The 23336-nt window shown below is 41.8% G+C and overlaps 1 protein-coding gene across 2 annotated transcripts in view; it reads right to left on the bottom strand.

Moving 5' to 3' along the window:
- Nucleotides 1-23116, bottom strand: part of ANO6 (anoctamin 6) — a 214471-nt gene extending 191355 nt beyond the window's left edge. Inside the window, exon 1 of one of the 2 annotated variants that reach the window (XM_068560153.1) lies at nucleotides 22644-23116. In XM_068560153.1, coding sequence (XP_068416254.1) covers nucleotides 22644-22716 — 73 coding nt within the window. In that variant the 5' untranslated portion in view covers nucleotides 22717-23116. The remainder of the gene's footprint in view (nucleotides 1-22643) is intronic. The other variant, XM_068560154.1, reaches the window with a different exon arrangement.
- Between the last annotated feature and the right edge of the window lie 220 nt (nucleotides 23117-23336).

Here is a 23336-nt window from a genome sequence, read left to right as displayed (position 1 = left end):
CACCCTATGTCAGCAGGAAGAAGTTACAGAAGACACACCTTCATCCATTATCCCACAGAAATGGAATGATGTTCTGACAAGTGGGGATTTGTAAGCAACTTCTGGCTGGAAAGAGCTCTCTGCAGGAAAGAGGTCTCTGCAGGAGGCCCCTCTGTCTTGTCACTAACCTTAAACCAGGCACCCCCAGGCTCTATTCATCTCTGGCCCTAGCACACCTTTCAAATCTTTTGATAACACAATACTTTACCTAACTTGTTGGTTCTTTCCATAGGTCAAAGAAGTAGAAATGAAGAATAAGTAATTAACAGATGACCAGATCTCTTCCCTAGCTTCCCCTTCAGTAATCTCGAGAACAAACTGTATGAACAAGATAGCATCTAAAGAAAAATAACAAGGAGTCAACAAATTTGCACACAAGCCTGCACACAGTGGGGAACGGCGATGAGTCTGTCCCCCATCTCAATGATTAACTGAGATTACTTCCCTTTCTCCCTTTAAAAGCTTTCATGGCCAAGCTTCAGAGGTGGTTTTGGGGTGACACCGAGTCCACTGTCTCCCTGGATTGCCAGCATTCTGATTAAAAGCGACTTTCCTTTCTATCAACATTTGTCTCTCTTTCTCTCTCTCTCCCTCTCATATTGATTTTCAAGCGGCAAGCAGCCAGACCCGATTTGGTAACAATAGCATTATTAGAACCACTAAATGTACTACATACAGAGTATTTATAATTATACATGGCACTTTGGACATATATACACTACCAAATGTAAAATAGACAGCTAGTGGGAAGCAGCCACATAGCACAGGGAGATCAGCTCGGTACTTTCTGTCCACCTAGAGGTGTGGGATAGGGAGGGTGGGAGGGAGACACAAGAGGGAGGAGATATGGGGATATATGTTTATGTACAGCTGATTCACTTTGTTATACAGCAGAAACTAACACACCATTGTAAAGCAATTATACTCCAATAAAGATGTTTAAAAAAGAAAAAGAAAGCACAATAAAAAACAAAACAAAAATTATACATGGCACTTAACATATGTTACTCTCTTTATGCACCTTCTTAGTTTTTAACACTGATAGGCATAGAGCAGACACTTAACAAATCTTGGGTTGATAGATTTCATTAGAAAATGGGATGGAACTAACCCATGTGAAGTCATCTGGTCTACCCTCATAGGCAGCAAGGCTGTATCAAAACAATCAGACCAGTCCCTGCTTTGTCTATTTTTAAACAGTCTTAGGGAAAAGTCTATATTTGGACCATGTAAATGTTCAACAATCTATACCATTAGGTTAATTACAGGAATGAATTCCCTAAATCTGCTAGGATTCCCTCTATATCCATTTCCACAGCTGGCCTCTCTACATTATTATAGGCTACTGGGCAGCTTACTTTTTCAAAGCCCAACAACCTCAGCCCCACTACTCTTGCCTCAGGGTTAGCAATGTTTATTTTTACTTGAATTCCCAAGTGTAGAAATATTTCAGGCACTATACTGACCAGGTTAAAAAAATCCTGAAGAACTCAAAGAGGATTACACTGGAAAGTGCAAGAAACCCAAAAGCCACAAAGTAAACTTTCAACAGGTTTTAGTCTTGTACTCATTGGCTGCAAAGAATGTCGCTGATTCAACAATTCTGATCTAAACTATTTATCGTAGAAGGTAAATGAATATATTCACTTTTAATTCATCCCTTTTATAATATTATGAAAAGTGAGCCCCAGTATAAACTGAATAAAGTCACCCGAGGAATAAAATCAATTACAGATGTACTGTGTACTTACACTCAGACAGACTTGGAAATTCAGTGCTTTAAGCTAATTTCCCTCTTGATATTTTCAGACTTAATTCAGTAACACAAATAATGCTTATTAGTAATATTAATGTACCATATGCTATCTCTGTCAACTTAATAATCTTCTTGGGTTTTTTTTGACTAAAATGTCAATCTAACTTCTGGAATCCTACCCAAGAGAATCTATGCAAAATTACAATGAACATATTCTTTCTATAGACATACTAATTAGCCATGGGCCCATTCTTGAATGTCTATAATTAAGTTCTTGTACACATTATAATAATTTTACTTGAAATCATGAGATTGGCATAATTTGGCTAATATAAACAGCTACTAGTCCCAGGCACTGTACAAAGTCCTTTCAGTACATTTTCTCATTTTATCTTTACAAAGAGAGAAAATGGCTCAGGGATTCAACAACTTACTTAAGTTTGCACAACCAATAAGTATCAGAGTAAAGATTTTAATTCAGTCATCCTAACATCGGAAAACCCTTCCCAACAAGCCTTTTCTACTGCTTTACACTGGAGAGATATTTGAAAAATATTTGTAGTAACACAGTGAAAAAGCAGATTAAGCCAGGGAAATATCTTTTCAATAAACAGCTGCTAACACCACCATCCCAAGGAGAGAGAGGAGGGCTCTAATGAGGGCCCCCCAAAAAAAATCAGTGTAAATTTTTGTTTTTAAAACAGGGCAATAGAAAATATGACTCCAATTTTTATATTAAGAAAAGCAAGGACTTCCCTGGTGGCTCAGTGGTTAAGAATCCTCCTGCCAATGCAGGGGATACGGGTTCAAGCCCTGGTCCAGGAAGATCCCACATGCCGTGGAGCAACTAAGCCCGTGCGCCACAACTACTGAGCCTGCGCTCTAGAGCCTGTGAGCCACACCTAGTGAGCAGGTGTGCCACAACTACTGAAGCCCGCACGCATAGAGCCCGTGCTCCACAACAAGAGAAGCCACCGCAATGAGAAGCCCGTGCACCGCAATGAAGAGTAGCCCCCGCTCGCTGCAACTAGAGAAAGCCTGAGCGCAGCAACGAAGACCCAATGCAGCCAAAAATAAAATAAATATAAATTTTAAAAGAAAAGCGAACATAAAACTACTAAAAATTACATTTCAGTATACTGGACAGATTATTTCACCACAGTTTTAGTTTTAGAAAGTAACAATACAAAAGTTCAAAAGAAATGTACATGCTCCTCATTTTCATTTATGTGGCTTAAGTAACTCCACCCTCATCGAGGGCTCATCAACATACCCTGCAACTCACATCCACAATGGTGGTTACAGGGGTGGGCATACAAGCCCATGAGCGCTATTTGCTGGGATTTCTAGGGAAGAGAAGTTACCTGAACTCTTCCTTTCTGTGGATGACATGGTGAAAGTAGGGTAGCAGGTGGGACCCCATCACTGCCCTCAGCTACAAGGGGAGAGTTGGCACTGCTGGGAGTCCCTTCCACGAGACCCGAGGGCAAGGCTGCCTCCAGAAACGAAAACTACCCCTGAGCCTTGCACTTATTGCACTAACAAATTCCTTTCATTATTCAGGCCACTTGATTTGACTTTCTGTCCCCTGTGACCAAAGATTCCTAATTAAAACAGAAAGTCAAAAGTCAAGAAATATTAAAAAAAAAAAAAAAAAAAAAGAACATTCTCTATTCCTTCTCTGGTCTTCCCCCAATACAGCCACCTAAGGGAAGCCATTGTCATGCACACATTTTAAAGCAGGTGGGCTTACGAATATCAGTGCGGGAGCGGATGATGACAGCACAGGGAAAGAGATTTCCAGTTTCAAAAGGCAGCAGTGCTAGCGATTTTACAGCTATGTGCAGTTGACAAATTTTAACCCATGAGTTCTGTATCATAATTGTCCCAGTCTCACTGAACTGGCAATTCAGTCCTTTTGGATCAAGAAGCCCCTTAAGAATCTGATGAAAGTTACGGATTCCAGAGACCTGTAAATATGCAAATAAACCCTTCTCCCATACAGTTTAGGGGATCTAAGAAGTCTCCCACCTCCAAGCCCACCCAGGTCGACCTACAGACCTAAGTTAAGAACCCAGGTAGTAGCTTGCGGTCCAGTGGTTAGGACTCTGTGCTTCCACTGCAGGGGGCATGGTTCGATCCCTGGTGGGGGAACTAAGAGCCTGCAAGCCAAGCCTCGTGACCAAAAAAGGCCATCCTCCGTGCCTCACACTCCCACAAGCGTCCTCAAAGATGCCTCACAGATACTGTCCTTTAAAGCAGGGGTCCGCAATCCCTGGGCTGCTGACCGCTACCGGCCCGCAGCCTGTTAGGAACCAGCCCGCACCGCAGGAGGTGAGCGGCGGGCGAGGGAAGCTTCATCTGCCGCTCCGCATCGCTCCCCATCGCTCTCATTACTGGCTGAACCATTCCCCCCACCGTCCGTGGAAAAACTGTCTTCCACGAAGCCGGTCCCTGGTGCCAAAAAGGTTAGGGACCGCGGCTTCAAAGAGCCCTTTCGAAACCCACCCCTCCCACTTTCAAAGTCTTTCACTCACTCATCTTCGAATGGCTGCAATAAAAATAAGGCAGGAATCATGAAGAACGTGAACAGAAACTACTATTCTGTCATCAAAAATCAAGTATGATTTTACACGGTTACTGTATTTCCCTGTCCAATCAATTTTTAAGCAACAGGGAAAGCTTTATACAGCATTTATATTGGATTAAAGTATTTGTGATTATTTCTATAAAACACAGGACAAAAGACCCTTAGTCTAATCTTCCTTTATATACTATTCCTACAAGAAAATGAGCTTCGATTTAAGTTATTTAAGTATTTCTCTACACTGCACATTTCCAGGAGATTAAATGAGAGACAATCTGTACTATGTCTGAATCTCTCCCATTTAATCTGCAGTAATGAATTACACTAAAATATGTATCTATAAACATCTCTAATAAGACCAAAAAGCAGGTAAATTCAATCACTGCTTTATATTTGAGGAGAGATACGTAGAAAAATAAAATGCTTTATTCCAGATTGTCATGACTGGATTAATACTAAGAAAGTGGTGCTTTTAAAAGTTCAGAATGCATGGTCAAGGTGACTCCTATGTACAAGAAATTCATTTAGACTTCAGAAAGCTACAAAGCAATTTGTCACCATAATTATTTTATTATCCAAATAATCTCTTACTACTTGTGGACAAATAAAGTAACAAATAAATTAACATAATATACAGAAGTCACAGATGGTGGATTTTCTACATATGTTTGCAAAATATTGATTAATATATGCATTTCGATTCTACTTGCAGATTAGAAGTCAGTAGTCACAATCAGCTTTTTTCAAAGGTTTGTGAAATACTGTAACCTTACTTATTGTATAAAATTTAAAATTCTGAAGGGAATCTTTCTCAATCTCCTTTCAACTTCACATGTGAAAGCTCATAAAGCTTAATAAAACAAATGGCAGGGACACACACTAGCTCTATTAGAAGTCTGACAATAAACCTTATGTAGTCTGCCTATTCACGGCATTTATCACTTTTTTGAAATAATTAAAACGTGAACCTGATGCCGTCTAGGTTCTGTCACAGCTGGGTTAGGAGTGTCTTGCCTGTGCGTTCACCTTAGCTAATTTCCCTCTCCTAAGGCAGGTGAGATCCCTCTCCCCATCATATACAGTCTCTGCCATTTCCAAAGACAGTCAGCCTGACCCAGGAGAGATCCAGAATGAGGCTGTAGAGGCGGCCTGGGAGGAAGGAGACCTGGAAGCAAATGCCTGGACTAAGCCCAGGGCAGGAACCAAGAGGCAGGCCACCTGCCAGAGGATGTGGTAACCAAGGCATATGTGGAAGCAGACCAGCATGCTCGTTCAGAAACGCCACTGGCATCAGAAAGGGAAGGAAAAAGCTCAGAGTGGTTCTCTGCTTTTTGGATTCTCAGCACATTTTCAAATACTGGAAATTTTGACCAGGGTACTTTTCTTAAAGCTGTACATGCACAAGGTTGGGAAAATATCTTTTTTCCATATTGAAGAACGGGGAAGGAAGGTTTCCAGCCACAGCCATCAGCACTCCCAGCTGAGTACCAGCTTGGTTCAGTTACCCCGATGCTCAACTAGGTCCCTCCCCAGCACTGGGGAACTGCTTTTGAATAGAACTGTTTACTGCCAGGCGCAGATTTCCTCCTTGCCCAGGAGGTGGTTTGCCCACATTCCAGTAAACACTTGATCTTCCTTAGGTGCCAGGCTGAAGTTAAGTCTCCTATCTCTTACTGCAGGAAACTGTATCCCACTCTTACTCACAGCCCCACTTACAGCAGCCAGCACGGCATGACTAATGAAATGGAATGAAAAGAAATACAGCTTGATGGCAATTTAGGGTCCAAGATTTAAGGTACCACTGGTAAGCACAGCTAAAGAAAGGAACAGAGGTACAGCTCATGTTATTAAATCTGGGGACACAGGCAGGCCATGGTTAGGGTCTGTTCCTGGCAAGGGACAGGGGGCACCACATAGGGGGGGAGGAAGGACTTCACTTCCCAGGCATGAGAGCTATTAGGAGACACTGATGAGACTAAGACAGGACCTGAAGAACTAGGTTTACTGACGTTCTAGGCATGTTTCTGAGAAAAGAATTTAGGCAACTGGGGAAAAAAGAACAAGCCAACTTACTGAACCGAAACACAAACACAAGGTTGATGCTGCACTGATACTAAATGCTGAATTATAAAATCCTGCTTGCCTGGAGTCAGAATTGGTTCCAGAGACTGCTGAGTGGCTGAGCCAGGAGGTGGGAATCAAGGGGGTGCGGGCCAGGTGGGGGGACTGTGAAGGCTGGAATCCAGGCAGAGTCTAACAGCCTGCTTTAACCCAAGCAGTGGGGATGACTAATAGTGGAAACCAGGCTCAAGAAATCATGAGTCACTCTTAAGGGAAACCAACGTCAGTGTCAATAACTTCTCTGGGAGCTTGCGACACATGTGCTAGAACAAATATTTTGGAATCGAGTATCCTGCACCAACACTGAATCGCTCCTTCATTTTGGATAGGTCACTGTTACTGTTTTTGTTCTCAGAGCTCTTCAATTACTGAATGAGGCTAATATTATGTTTAGAATATTTTTACCAGTAAAAAAAAGAAAAAAAAAAGTCAGTAAGAACTGACCTTTTGGAAAAATGAATTATTATTACACTTGAACTCCTTACACTGGAGGAAAGAGCCCACAAACGGTCCACTCCGGACAAGTATATTCATCAATAAAATCATCAGCAGACCAGTGCCCAGAATGAATGTGCTGTTTGGTTTCACATCACAGCAGGGCAATTAAAATCCGAATTTCTATAAAATGAGATACGAGTTAATTTTCCTCATACATTCCCTTCCAACTTAAAGAAAACATTTGCCAATTTCCTATTACAGGCAAGGCATTGTATGAGCTTCTAAAAAGATTACAAAGCACGAAAATAACTAAGACCAAAAAGTACTTCACTTTAGAGTAAAAATAGAATTAAAAGGTTAAGTATCATTAGTTTGCTCCTTATCCGAGATGTAAGATGTTAAGACATAATTCAAAATATTTTTCCAGATATTCTTATAGTTAAAATATACTAGACTGCTATTGATACCCACAACAACATGGATGAATCCCCAAAAATACTGTGCCAAGTTTAAGAAGCCAGCTACACAAAAGACTATATTCTCTATGATTCCATTTATATGAATTTTAAGAACAGGTGAAACCAATTTATGGTAGTAGATGTCATTAAGTGTTTGCCTGGATTAGGGGGTGGTGACAGCCTGAAATGAAAGGACTATGAAAATGTCCTCTGTCTTATTTTGGGTGGGTGGTTATAGAATTGTCAAAATTTACCAAACTGAACATTGAACTATGCATTTTATAGTATGGAAAATATGCCTTTTACATGTTAAAAAAAATACCACTGGACTAAATAAACATTACTAGAATGGAGGATTCAGATAAAAGCATGGCAAAGGGTTAATGATAGGATCTCTTATACTTGATCTCAATGGCATTTATAAGGAAAATAGGCTCCATTTGAAAGGAATTAGTTGTAATGGATATAACAATAAGTTTAACAATACAGTCATATTGCCTGCTAGATTTCAGTCATGTATGAAGAGATCCTAACACAGAAAAATAACAGGATTTTTTAAGAGTAAATGGAAACAATTTGCATCTGCTTCTTTCTGCCCTATCAACTGAAAACAAAAGAAGTTTTAATTTGCATCTTCCATATTACTCTAATACCAGGGTACTTGGCTATTCACAGTGAAGGAATTCTAGAGAGTGTTTCTCTATTTTTTATTTTCTTTTCAATATTTTTTATTGAAGCATAGTTGACATACTGTTGTATTAATTTCCGCTATACAGCAAAGTGATTCAGTTACACATATATATACAGTCTTTTTTTATATTCCTTTCCATGGCTTATCATAGGATACTGAATACAGTTCTCTGTGCTATACAGTAGGACCTTATTGTTTAGAGAGTGCTTCTCTAGTACTAGGATTTCTCAAGGGGAGAAATTCCTGAGGGAGCACCTCAGAGTCTCTGTGGGGCTTTTCCACCATCACACAAATTCTGATTCATGCTTCAGGGGCTTGGTTATGACTCTCAGCCAAAGTCAGTCACTTCCAAACAGGAATGAGTCACACCCCACAGCGACCTGGGCAGGAAGACCAGAGAACCAGTTCCCAGCTGAGAATCTAGAACAGGCATTCTTGTTAGCTCCCCGCCCCTTTCAAGTCAGGAGAGGAAAGGGTGGAGCACAGGGAACAAGAGGTACCTACCCCATCTCCCCGTCCTCCTCCTCTGACAGCTCAGGGAAAATGCACAGAATTGCTTGCGCCCAACCTCACCTTCTCCTTCAACTTCAGTTAGAAGATTATGCTACACTGAGCTATAAAGAAAGAGAGAAAGGAACTGGGAGTGACCCACTAAGTTTTGCTGCTTTCCAATGCAGTGCTAACATTTTAGCCCATCTACCAAGGAATAAAGAGGCACAGAACCGACAGTACAGCAATAATGCTACTTGCTCACCTTTGCAAGGTGCATTAACAGCTACTGAAATCAACGCAAACAAAGTTCCTGCGTGGAGGATTCCCCCAGTACAGCTGAAGTTGTGAGCCTGAAAACACGTGTGGTGTTTTACACGTTAATCTAATGTACATCTTGAGCCTTCTTGTAGACCTGCTTTTTAAAGATTATAGTCTAAGTCCATGCTATTTTTAGAATTATGAGAATAACAGCTGTACTTGTCAGCCATCCCCCAGGGAGGGCCCAGTCCCCTGAACCGGCTTTGGAGACGCCCCACTTCTGTCCTTGGCTGTGTTATCCTGGTCCTGTCTCTTTTTTCACAATCTTTAAATATAATTTGCTGGTGATCGGTTGGCATGTTTGTCTTCCCTGCCAGCATGGCTACTCATCGAGGGCAGAGGCCGTTTCTTCTGCTTTTTTTTTTTTTTTTCTCTTCTGTCTTGTGTATTGAATTCCTAGTGCCCAGCACAATGCCTGGCACAGAGAAGGTGCAAAATAGACATTAAGTAAATGAATGGATTTCCACATGCATTTTTGGGTTTTATTTGATCACTTATTAGAATATAAGCTCCACCGAAGATGCGATCTTCTCTCCCTGGTTCTGCATCCTCAGACCTTAAATAGCACGTGACCTATAGGAGGTCTTCAGAAAATATTTACTGAATTAATAAAGATTGTGATATGAGATCAAGCCAGAGCTCTGAGCTAAATGAAATCTCTATGTACATGACTTTTTAAAAAAGCAATAGACCTGATTTATGAAGGCCACTGCTAGCAATTCCATGATCAGCTTTCAAAGGGATGTTTGTGTGTGTGCCAAATAAGTCAGTCAGTATGGTGACTGAACTCTTCAAAGTAAGTATTCTGGAGTATAAAACAAGCCACTAGGGCTTCCCTGGTGGCGCAGTGGTTGAGAATCTGCCTGCCAATGCAGGGGACACGGGTTCGAGCCCTGGTCTGGGAAGATCCCACATGCCGCGGAGCAACTAGGCCCGTGAGCCACAACTACTGAGCCTGCGCATCTGGAGCCTGTGCTCCGCAATAAGAGAGGCCACGACAGTGAAAGGCCTGCGCACCGCGATGAAGAGTGGCCCCCACTTGCCACAACTAGAGAAAGCCCTCGCACAGAAATGAAGACCCAACACAGCCATAAATAAATAAATTTAAAAAAAAACAAAAAAAAAAAAAACAAGCCACTAGCCACAGTTTAGGCAACTGTAACCCTCAGGAAAACCATGATTACCCCATTGCTCAAAAGCCATTTGCTGTGTTGCTTACCCTTAGAGTGGATGGCAAGGCCTGTTAGAAATGTTCACGTCTCCTCTGTGATTTGTAAGCTGCAATATGCCTGTTATAGAAGCATGTACCCAGTGAGTACTAAATACTACCTAAATTTAAATGGAGGCAGGAAATATGAGACAATCTGGCATCTTGTGGATGGAGGATAGGCTGAAACCCAGTGGAGAACAAGAACTGCAGTTCTAAGTGCAGTAACTGAAGGATGTAACTCTGGCTTTTATTGAAAAGTCACTTCTAGGAAAGGCTTACTTATAAAGCAAATAACCTTAAACTCTACTGTATTTGGGGATTAAAAACAGCCTTCTTCCTTTTCTTTTGCTCTCTCCTACCCAGACAGAATGGAATGTATAACTTTTCTTAGGTCTGATGCTGCTAGAGGGGGCCTGGCAGTGTTTAATTTCTAACAAACTGATGTAGGCTGAATCATTCCCAAACTTCAAGCTTACAAAATGAGAAACATTATTTCATATACCTATTTTGCAAATTAGGTATGGATTATTTTATTTTTTTTATATCACTAAATTCAAAACAATTCAAACCATAAGGGTAGCAATTTCTCTGTGTGTTCATGTCTTCTGTTTTATCATTTTGATCCGTATCACATCCGTCTCTTTTAACAGGTTTTACTTGACTTCAAACTTTTCAATAAAACTCAATGAACAGACATTTTAGTCTTGTAGGCAAATTAAATATTTTAGAATTTTCCCATTTAAAATAACTGACCATTCACATGATAAGCAAAATTACATATTTATTTAAAACTATATACTTTATTAAAAGTTTATTTCATTAAAAGTTCACATGATTAATTTCAACATTACCCTTTAGACCTTGATAAAAGATACTCTCAAAATCTTAAATTTGCTAGATTAAGAAATGCTCCTATTTCTCACACATTTTCTTTAGTGTAAAGGTTATCAAAGTATCATTTAAATTTCACTATGAATCTTTATCTTATATTCTCTTACCTTTCTTACTAAAATTATATACATTCAAAGGGATGATACAATTCTATTATGAAATCCATCTACTGGGAAATCCAACTTAGGTTATGCCAGTCACTTACATTTTTCCATTTTTAGTTGCTTTATCATGACCGTCACTATTATTTATTGGCCTATTATGTGCCTGGAACTGTCCCTCATCCTTTTATACGTTAATTTTAAACTTTATAACAATTCCGTAAAGTATCATTACCCTTTCTGTATTATTATCTCTACTACACTTTTCTAATATGGAAACCAGGGCTCCAAAGTTTTATGAACCTGTCCAAGGGTTGATCTGTATCCAAAGGCCTACCTTTCCAATCATACCACATAGCTCTTCAATAATCAATATCTTTCATTCATCTATTCATTCATTCAACAAAATTGTATTGATCACCTATGCTGTGCCAGGCATTAAGCTGCTCACTGAGATGACAGCCTCAAGATGCTCACAGTTGAATGAAAAAGACAAAAAATGACAGTGAGCTATATAAATGGAAGAATGGTAAAATCGCTAATAAAAAGCAAAAGAGATACGTCTGAGTTAAAATATAGGTAAAAGCAGCTATCTATAATACTAACATTAGCTCATAATTATGGAGGGCTTTTAGTGTATCAGGCACCACAATCCTGCAAAGTAGGCTTTTCAAAATCGTCATTTTTGGGCTTCCCTGGTGGCGCAGTGGTTGAGAATCTGCCTGCCAATGCAGGGGACACGGGTTCGAGCCCTGGTCTGGGAAGATCCCACATGCCGCGGAGCAACTAGGCCTGTGAGCCACAACTACTGAGCCTGCGCGTCTGGAGCCTGTGCTCGGCAACAAGAGAAGCCGCAATGGTGAGAGGCCCGCGCACCGCGATGAAGAGTGGCCCCCGCTCGCCGCAACTAGAGAAAGCCCTCGCACAGAAACGAAGACCCAACACAGCCATAAATTAATTAATTAATTAATTTTTTTTAAAAAGTCGTCATTTTTAACACAATCACCCTTGAAGTAGGTTCTAATATTAGCTCCATTTTACAGAGGAGAAAGTTATGTTAATCACTCAAGGTCACACAATTAGTGAATGTCTGGACTAGAATTTGAACTTATATCTGTCTAAAACGTAAGTTTAAGTAGTGGTGCCCTCCACCTCTGCAGACCCAGGCTAAGTGTCTGACAAAAGTACAGAGACAGAGGCAAGATAACAGACTCAACTGAGGAGAAGGAGCTGATGTGGATAAATAAAAAGGACCACAGACCAGCAGAGTGGCCCCTTTCTGCCTCACCACAGATATTCGTAGTCCAACAGGACGCAGGTCCACATCCTTGGCCAAGATGAGGCTGTCTGTAACAGACGGTGGAAATGATCTTCCAACACAGGGAAGAGTCATCCTTTTCTTTTGCCTCCAGTATAAGTACCTCTAATGAAATTCAGGTTTTCATCCGCAAATCCAAACCTCAAGAAAAGATCACTTTCACCTGATCCCTACCTACACTTATACCTACACTTATCCAGGGCTTTGTTGGGGGGCGGGGGGATCCCTGGGGCCTCGTCTCTCCTTCTTCCCTCCATATCCAAGCGGATGTCGATTCCCAAGGCATCCATCCCCCAGCCCTCTGAGAGCGGGGTTTGAGTATGCCGAGGCAACAAGGGGCTGAGAAGGTCCCCTCTGGGAGAGGCAGGATAATCTCCAATTCTAGAAGACATTAAGAGAATGAGCGGCCAAGACTGACAGTGCCTGCATATATACGATGATCAAAAATTGGGAAAGGGGTGGTGGGAAGGATGTCAAAGTCAAGTCCAAGGTTTTTAACATCAGGTCAACAATCTCCCTTCATTGCCTTGTGACTTCCCTCCCTCCACTGAATGGTGAACACTCTGAGTGATCCTCCATGTTTCCGCAATTCAGTAGTGACAATGGAGAATCTCATCATCAATCGTTCTCTCCCCAGTTCTCCTGTGATATTCTAAAGGCTCACTTTGTAATAAAAGCTATTCACTTCTTACTTTAAAAAAGTCTTCTTCCTCACTTCTTATGCATTCAATTACATAGTGGCACATGGGGGCATACATACTTGGTAAGAACAGCCTGACAGCAATTGGCAGGATGGGATAAGCCACATGTGCTACCAATGGAAATACAATCCCTACATTTATGAGCCATTTACTGGGAGCCAAGTGTCAGCTGTTGGAACCTTTTGCTAAGATTCCCTGAAAGAGATTCCCCCTGAAATAGGTTTCCTGGAATCTGAATAACACTGTCATTCTGTCAGAAGATCAGTAAGAGTATAGGAAAGCACACTCAGTAATTATCTCTTTGCAGAAACCACATGCTATTCTTCAGCTCTTTTATCTTTCAAGTACATGTGTCTGCAACACAGCCATGGTCATGATCACCCTTAACCTGACACTTAGTGGACAGTTCCTGCATGCATAATACGACACAGAGCAACACAAAACCAGGCAAGGACTTAGAGCTCTGTGAGGTTAAGAGTAACAGTTCCATATGTATAGCTGATGCACTTTGTTATACAGCAGAAGCTAACACACTATTGTAAAGCAATTATACTCCAATAAAGATGTTAAAAAAAAAAAAAAGAGTAGCAGTTCCCATGACTGCTTTTAAATAAAAAAATTCATTATGATGGTGATATTGTTAACTGCCACTCAGGTAGTGTGAGTGAAAAGGCCCCACACCCGCCATTGTACATGCCTCCTTGCATCCTCCTAGCAACCCCACAGGGCTGAAAAGACAGGCTGAGAAGCCAAGAAACTTGCCCCAGGTGATAGATTCTAGGTGCCAAAGCCAAGCGCTAATTCAGGTCTTCCGACTGCAGGCCTGTCTCCTTCCCTCCTCATGGCTCTGCATCACCACAGCCTTCACAGGCTTTCTTCCTTTTTTTTTTTTTTTTTTTTTTTTTTTAAATGTCCTCTTTAGGGATTAACTTTCCCCAAAGAAACCAAGAAGCTCAGTCTTTAAAATCTACTTTCCCTAAGTAGCATCTAAGATCAGTGAGCTTACACTGTTTCTTCACTATTTGTATTACTTAGAAACAAAGGTGGGTTTTATTTGTTGGTTTTTTCTTTTGTTTGTTTAGAAAAAAGTATCTTATGTTTTACACAGATTGAGCATTCAGGAATTGTTTAATAAGTAACAGTAGAAGGAAATAAAATGATACAACACATGAATGCAATTGTTTAAAATCATAATATAAATTATAATAAAACACTGAAAATAATGTTAAGGGTCTGAGTTTTATACGTGGGGAGGGTGTATTATTTTTGTTTAAAATTTAGTGGGGAATAATTTTTCTTAAAAACTTTGCAGAAATCAGAAAAATATTTTTTTAAAATGCTTAAGTCTGTGCCTATGGGATGCCACAAGAAAAATCTAACCATCATCCTGTCTGTGCAAAGCCAAAGACTATTTTTCAAACGTCTAGATAGAACGTCTGAAGAATCATAAAAAAAATCAATTATGTAAACACAATCTTAGTTTATATAAAACAAGCTTTATAAACAAGCCTGTAATTTGCATAATTGTACTTCGTGAAAGAACATCTATTTACAAGACTTTGACCTTTGGCTAAAATTCTGCCAAAGTTAAAATAAAAATTATAGAAAAGAGAATTTTAATGACTAATATCCTTTCTTCCCCCAATTTCAAGTATTTGTATTTTTAAATAATGTAGGAAATAGTAGAGTTTCAACGTCTTAGACTGAAAGCATTAAATATAAAAGCGACATCTGGACTTCACAAAAGAATATATTTTCTTTCATTTGTATTTTTGGCTGATGAATAACTTACTGCAGCAAGTTCTTTCAATTAGTATTCAGACATGCAGCCAGGGCAGTAATAATACCACGGCAGAGAAAGTTGCCTATTAACCCTTCAACTTGTCTTCTGTGCAAACATTCTATCTGATTTGGGGCTGAATAGTATTTGGATTGCTCTTTGGTACATGTCCAAAATATTCTATTGTTGACATTTTCACCTAGTATTCTTTAAACTGGCTGCTCCTTGGGATGGCTGCTAAATAATTTTAGTTGCCTTTAAAAAAGCAAGACAAAACTAAAGGAAAAGCAATAATGACATAAGACAATCACTTGACTGTATTAAATTCTCACAATCTCTACATTTACATATGCGTTACCAATCAGTCAAGAAGTACGTTTCCTTGGTTGAAGGTGACTGGAAATGATGTTTTTCTGTTCTAAAAATCGTGATTTTTGCACAGACCCAGCCCTGAATGATTTGTATCAAAAGCAGATGAAGCAGCTTAAATCTTATAGCAAACAAAGCTTCCCATTACAATCTAAAAAACAATCCCTTAACAAATGTTTGGGACTATGTGAAAAGCATTACGATACGTAGGCTGTAGCGTACAAAGGGAAATGAGATAGCACTTCTCCCTCTAAGACTATACGTTTTGTTAAGATTTACTGAATTGACTGGAATACAAAACACAAACTGATATGTATGATAACATAAGAAAACCTAAAGTATTAGCTAGAGTGGAAACTTCTATAAAATACAATGATTTTAATCTAACTTGCTACAAAAACGCTTTGAGAGTTCAAGACCATCCTTTAACTTAAAGCCTGACTGTGGAATTCTTAACAGTATATTATAATCTTCCCCCAAGAATGTCAGAATTTAAATAATATCTCTGAGGGAAATCTTCACAGGAGCTTTTAGTCTAAATTTCTTGGTTTCTAAGAGGAAAAAAAACAAATGTACAGCAATCAACATACGTGACTGTTACAACCCCTTGAGAAAAAAAAGGGGTGGGGGGGCGTGTGTGTAGAACTCTTTTGTAGAGCTCTGTTTGTGTCAGATCCAAAGAACAATGAGACTTGTAAGACGAGACTGGGGAACCTTTTGGAAAGCAATTATTTGACTTGAGAGTTAGAACATGGAAGATAAATCGTGAGTGTGGATTTGAAATTGAAAATAACAAAAGGTTTATGCAACAGGGTAAGACTATGTTCAAAGAGAATGACTTTAAGAATAGTTTGTTTTGTTTTGCTTTTTAGCTGTCATACCCTGGTAAAGAATACATACATATACACACACACACACACACACACACACACACACACACACACACACCCCATATACGTATGAGCCACTTGTCATAGCAAATAAGGCAAGGGCAGCATCAAGAGTGATTTGTTGAGAAATCAGGGAACATTAGGAATGCTCAGGACACTCTACTGTTCTAGCTCCTTCCCTCACCTATCTGGTTATTCCTCCAGGGCCGGCATAGGCACCGCCTCTGTAGAGCCATCCTGGATTCCCCTAAGCAAGGTTACATGTTTTATCCTTGGTACCACCACTGAGCCTGGTACACATCTTGATTACAGTACAGCATTAATCACAGATGACTGCAATTATCTATTCACATATCTGTCTCTTTCCTAGATAGTGAGGTACCAGAGGTCAGGGACCACAGAACCTAGAAGAGTTCCTGGAAGAGTATGTACAATCAGCGTTTTTATAGCAGATGACTGTGGGCATCTCCAGGTGCCAAAGAAGAGAACTCCATGAGGGCCATAAAAACCACTAAGCATTATGTTTATTATTCATTTATTTAATTAAATAAATTTACTTAATTGAATAATTTAATTAATTTGTTTAATTATTCAAAGTAATTCATTTATTCTTTCTTTCAACAATGATTTGCTTGGCTTCCACTGAATATCAAGCACCATTCCAAGCACAAGGGACCTAGCTTAGAACAGAAAGTACACAAAACAGCTGCCTTTGAGAAGCTTTCATTTTAGAGGGTGAGGAAGTGAGAATTTTCTTAAATTATAGTAATGGAATGTCCACAACATTTGGGATATTTTGCATGACCTAGTCTCAGTCCCCAAGAAATTTACATTCTAGTTGGGGGGATAAATTAATGCAAAGATAATGAACAGCAAAAATACAAGGTGAATGCTAATTGCATGGAACAGAAAAATAAGGGGTGTGAGCATTCATTGGTGGGTGCTTTGGGCTAGAGGGAACAACAACAGCTTCCTGGGATTGTGACGGGTTTAGAAGGAGAGAGAGCTGCTGAGAAAGAGAAGGAGAGTCTAGTATTATTGGGAAGGGGAATGGTCTGAGCTAAAGCAGAGGAGAAGAATGTAAGGCTTGTTGGAACAATACAAAATTCTCCCCTCCTGCGCATCTGTTCTCCTCCACCTGCCACTGTTCTCAAGTCCAAGAGTCATCCCAGGCTCCTCTCTGCTTGCTGGACACATTCGGTCTCCAAGACCTTAGAGATGCTGCCTCTTTCATAAGCTCTCAGACCCACTCCTCTCTCTTCTCATGGCCACTGCAGGCCATTTCTGAACCTGACGACCAGAAAGGCTGACCTCAAGCATCTCCCCTCTCCAACCCATTTCCCAATGCACTGCCAGGGAGATCTTTCCAAAAGCAAATTTGATTCTATCACTCCTTTCCTTATAACCTTTCTGGAGCTCCAAATCACCTACAGGGTAAAATCCAAAACCCTTAAAAACGTTTGGAGGATTCTTCATGGTGCCACACCTCCCTGCCTTCCCAGCCTCGTGACTGCTCCCTTCCACCATAGGCAATACTTGAAACTCCAGGCTGTCCTCCTGCCCTTTATGCCTGCCTGCTTCTTCAGCACCTGTGCAGCAGCAGTCTGTCATCCTCCTCCACGGCTGTGAGTGTACCTCAATAATAGCACTTACTGCAAGTGGCTGGTTCCATGGAACCCACCTCTCCACAGCCAAAGCATGCATCTTACTCATTTTTTGCCTCCCAACATCCAGCTCAACACCTAATCCTACAACTAGCACAGGCTTGCTCAATTAATGGTGACAAAGCAAAACTGACGCTAGGATCAGATTTGCAAGTGATTAAACATAAAATTTGTAGTGAGGGGATAGAGATAGTGCAGGAAGATAAGTCTATATAAGAATGTGACAGTGAAAAGGGAGGCAACAAAGACACTTGGGAGGTAGAGCTGGATCATTATCCCTTAGAGATCATGGGCCTCTTCCCACCCATCCCCCACCCTAATGGCAGGACCATTAGCTGTGGGGATCAGAGAGTAAACTCTACCATAAACAGACTGGGAATCCAAAGTGGTCAAAAAATGTCACCGGCCATTTCAGTAAATGAAGATGTTGCTGCCATAAACCCATCAACCACTGCAGCTACCCCATGATGCCCCCTGAAGGGAATTCACGATGGAGAAAAACAGGATACTGGCCCTAGATAGTTAAGATGAATATTAAAGGAATGATTTCAATAAGCCCAGACTCTTGCATTTTCCCGTACATAGAAAAGCACTAAAATCTTTAACTTGAGATGTCTGTTTTTTGATTAGCAGTAATCTTCTGATGTTCAACTATGTGTTTTTTTGTTTTTGTTTGTTTGTTTGTTTTCCCCCAGCAAAAAACTCTTATATATCCTGGCCTCTCCCTTACCTCTTTGAAACAGTTCCTCAAAGCTACCTGAGAGGCTGTTATCCCAGGCTATAGTCCTCAGTAGGTCCCCAAACTAAACATAATTCTCAACTCTTAGGTTGTACTTTTTTTTTTCAGTTGACACAACCAACCATCTAAACAAAAAACCTTTCGCCTGAACTATCTGAAGTGTTCCTGATAACTCCCTTCTTTTTTGAGAACACTTTTCTTCCCTCAGTGAAGTCTGAACAACGGAAATGCAAGAAACAAAACAGCATACTAACTATCTACATTCTGGCTATAAAAATTATTTCTATCACTTTCTACGTCAAGAAGAAGAGATGTTAAATTCAATTTACTGATTAATGAGGTGGCAGGGTGTGTGTGTGTGGGGAGGTGTTTCTGGAAGCAAGGCAGCTAAAGACACTCTTCTGCACACCAGGTGCACAGAACCTGCCTCAACGTGTGATCTCCACCAGCACCAGTGCAATAAAGGCCATGAGCCAAATACTTCCTACCACCACTGCCTCAAGATAACACCTGTGGTTGGTTGTTGGAGCTGATTTAGAAAATAAGTGGCCTTTTGCACAAATGCTCTCATGCCAATAGGCTGCCTCTTTCACAAACCTTTGGGCACAATTTCTAGTGGTCATGAGTAAAGCAAATATGGAAAGGACATCATAGTGAGATTTACCATCTTTGATTCTCTAGGTTAGTTAATGCCAAACAAGGAAGCAATCCTCACACTTAAAGCACTAAACGTGCTTCAAAAGTAAGCAGAGGGCTTCCCTGGTGGTGCAGTGGTTGAGAATCTGCCTGCTAATGCAGGGGACACGGGTTCGAGCCCTGGTCTGGGAGGATCCCGCATACCGCGGAGCAAATGGGCCCATGAGCCACAACTGCTGAGCCTTCGCGTCTGGAGCCTGTGCTCCGCAACAAGAAAGGCCACGACAGTGAGAGGCCCGCGCACCGCGATGAAGAGTGGCCCCCGCTTGCCGAAACTAGAGAAAGCCCTAGCACAGAAACGAAGACCCAACATAGCAATCAATCAATCAATAAATAAATAAATCAAAAAAAAAAAAAGTAAGCAGAAACCCATAGGTTTAAAAAAAAAAAAAAAAAAAAAGCAGTCCAAATCCCAGTCTACTAGAGGGCACACTTCCATTTATATATGTAAAACATTTCTATGATGTAACCAGGAACCACATCTAGCTTAAATAGTTTTTCTTTTTGCCTCTTGCAAATTAATTGATCATAGATGTCTTACCCAAGAACTTATGTCAAAATAACTCTCCTGCTCTGAATTATAAAGTTAATAACTATAGAGATATTTCATAGAAATCTTCAGTACCTGAGTGGGTTTTAAATTATTATACAACTATTAGTTGTGACAATCAAGTACTAGGAGAAATATGTTAGTCAATAGCTTGACCACAGCCCTGCATGACAAAACTAGAGGCAGAAGTTAAAATTATAATCTTCATTTCACCAGAGTCTCCCCTTCCATAGTTTTATAATTATTTGATAAAAGGCTGTATACCATCAGCCTACTTCTGGTGACATCCAAAAAGGCTTATTATTTTTCAATGACATAAACTTTCCATTGGCATGGTAAACATCTCTTGATATAAATCACTGCAACCCACATTAAATTTGTATAACAACCCCAAATTGCTGAGACCTGATGATATTTGTTGACTAACATAAAGTATGTTGACTTGACCCCTATATACACTAAAATATTAATTTCAGTAGACTATGGAGGGTGGGATGAAAGAAGAGTAGAGATATTTAACTTTTTCTTAAATATATCTACACTGTTTTGACTTGATACAACTATCAGGTCAATACAAACTAGCCCAAGTTAGTTTTCTTTCTAAATTGAGATCTACTGATGGCAGGCTGGAACAAAGCTCTTGCTTACTTCAATTTCCATTTGGATTTTTACCCTTATTTATTTAAAACTGTCAGTGTAACTAGTGACACCTCACCATAACAGATTTTTTCCTATGAAACAGACCGTGCTAATTTTATTATAACTTTTTAAAGTTCGTTCCTATGATTTATATTGTATGCTATCATGATTTACTACCACAGCCTGCTAAATAGTAGCATTATATATTATCTGACAGCTGGAGTGACCCGCTGAAAAGGGCATCAGTACGCAGAGGTCTCGCAAGTCAGAAAACCTGGGTTTGAATCTTAATAAGCTGTGTGAGAAGCTAGGCAGATGAACCTGTGAGCTTCAGTTTTCTCTCCTATAAAAAAGAATATTACTATTTGCTCCCTCCATAAGAATGGACACTTAATAAATTGTTCTCAAGTGAATGAAAAGTAACGCTAAACCATGGAGTATAATCCCTTCTATTAAATTTGTTTTTGGATTTAAATGAGCAGTGCCTACAATAGCCAAGATATGGAAAGACGTTAATTGTCTACAGATGAATGGACAGAGATGATGTGTCATATATATATATATATATATATATATATCATATATATATATATGTAATGGAATATTATTCAGCCATGAGAAAGAAGGAAATCCTGTCATTTGCAACAACGCAAATGGAACTTGAGGGCATTATGTTAAGTGAAATAAGGCAGAGAAAGACAAATACTGTATGATATCACTTATATGTGAAATACAAAAAAGGTGAACTCACAGGAACAGTAGAATGTTGGGGGCGGGGAGGTGAGGAGATACTGGTCAAAGGGTACACTTCCAGTTAGAAGATGAATAAGTTCCAGGGATCTATTTACAGCATAGTGATTAGAGTTCATAATACTGCATCTTATACTTTGAGAGAAGATCTTAAATGTTCTCGCCACAAAAAACAAATGGTAGTTAAGTGACGTTGCGGAGGTGTTAGCTAACTCTATGGTGGTAATCATTTTGCAACTTATAAATGTATCAAATCAAGACGTTGTACACCTTAAACTTACACATTGTTACATGCCAATTATACCTCAATAGAGCTGGAAAAACCAGAAAAATAAATAAATGAGCAGAACCTAAAACGTGAACGAAAAACCACATCTATCTCCTAAAATTAAGTTACTTCTAAAGTTATTAGAGAAGAATGTATTAGAGAAGCATATATTAGAGAAAAGTATTAGTACAAGAGCAGGAACTGTTACGTTTTTTAAACTGATTTGGCGTCCAGGAAACTGAGTCGGAGTCGGCCTGGTAATTTAACTGCCCGTCTTCCGGACGGACCCAATATGCCATCATTCCCTGACAGTGTTCTCTTTAGGGACCAGATTTTCTCCCCACTGCTCCAATTGCTTTCGCCTTCCTCACCTCCTCCCACTCCGTTTGTTAGCTCTTAAACAGCTCTCCCTCCGTTCTGTCCACTCTTTCTAAGCACTCTTAACCAGAAATGGGGCACCGGGGCCCTCTGGACGGGTAGGAAATGCCTTGCGGTCCACCCAGCCTAAGGGCTTCCTCCTCCCATCCGTTCCCCCGCGGGCGCTGCGGATGGAAAAAGGATCCCGGCCCGCGCCCGCCGGCCACAGATCAGTTCCCGGGCCGCCCCACCCAGGCCCAACCCTCCGTCCCACAGCCGCGCGCCTGCTTTCACCTCAAGGAGGATTCAGGCGGGTCACACGCCTTCTCTCCCAACCCGGGCGAGCTCCCCGAACCCCGCCCACGGGCTCGCCGCCCGCGCCGGTTCGAGCCGGAGAAAATGACCCAAAAGTTGTTGTTCTGAGTCAAGACTTCCGCGCTCGGGGGCGTCCCCGTAGCTACCATGACTATTCAGGGGCCGCGTCCCTCGCCCGTCCGGAAACTGACCTAGGGACCGGCGCTTACCCCGCGCCTCCCCGGCCTTCCCGGGGGCCGCCCGCTCGCCGCCGGTCCGCGGCGCGAGGCAGCCGCACTGCGGCCCGGGGCGGGCGGCGCGGGCTTCCACCCGCCCCCCCCCCCCACACACCACCACCACGGCCCCCCGCACCCGGGCTCCTCCGAGCGGCCGAGGGTACCCGCCAGCTTCCATTCCCGAGGATGCGGCGCCCACGCGCAGTCCCCGACTTCTCCCGCTTTGGCTCGGGCTTTCGGGAGCGGACGCGGGGCCCCGCGCCGACCCACCCCCGAAACCCGCGGCTCACCGATATCCCCATCGTCGTCGTCGTCCTCCTCCAGCTCCATTTCTAGCAGAACGTCCCTGGTCATCATTTGCATGGCTCCCACCGGAGGCGGCTCGGAACTTGGCGCGAAGTTGGGGGCTTTCGGGGTCCGGAACGACGGCGCTCTGGCGGGGCCGGCGCCCGGGCGGGGACGGCGGGGCGCGTCTCGCTCCCGGCTCAGGGGCCGCTGTGCTCAGCCCGCGCTCGGGGAAGCCGAGCCCAAGCAGCCGCCGACCCGAGCCCAAGGCAGCCTCTGGCCACCGGAGCCGGGCCCGGCCACTGAGCATGCCCAGTGAGCGCCGAGGCTCGCTGAGGAATGATTGAACTTCCCCCGGTTTGTGAGGCTCTCCGAAGGAAGTCGGGAGAAGAGAGGGAGTAGCCGGCGCCCGCGTAGTGCACGCGAGTGAACTCGCCGAAGGGGGAGGCGAGAGCACGCGAGGGTGGGAGTGGACAGGGTTCCCCCGAACGTTGCCTCCAAACGAGGCAGCTTTCTGTTCCAAGGTCATATATGGGCACGTCTGGGGCCTCGCTTTCTTTGACATCTGTTACGACAAAGGGTGGAAACGCTGCTGGAGCTCCCAGGCAGGACCCTGAAGGAGAGCGCGTTTGCATGGTGTTTAAAGACGAAGTGGGGCCAGTGGAGGATGTTAAAGTATCAATTACTCTGACTCCAAG

This window comes from Eschrichtius robustus, chromosome 13, assembly GCF_028021215.1.
Source record: "Eschrichtius robustus isolate mEscRob2 chromosome 13, mEscRob2.pri, whole genome shotgun sequence".
Lineage (NCBI taxonomy): Eukaryota > Metazoa > Chordata > Mammalia > Artiodactyla > Eschrichtiidae > Eschrichtius > Eschrichtius robustus.
Note: the sequence above shows the minus strand (reverse complement) of the source record. Positions and strands in the feature narration are given on the sequence as shown.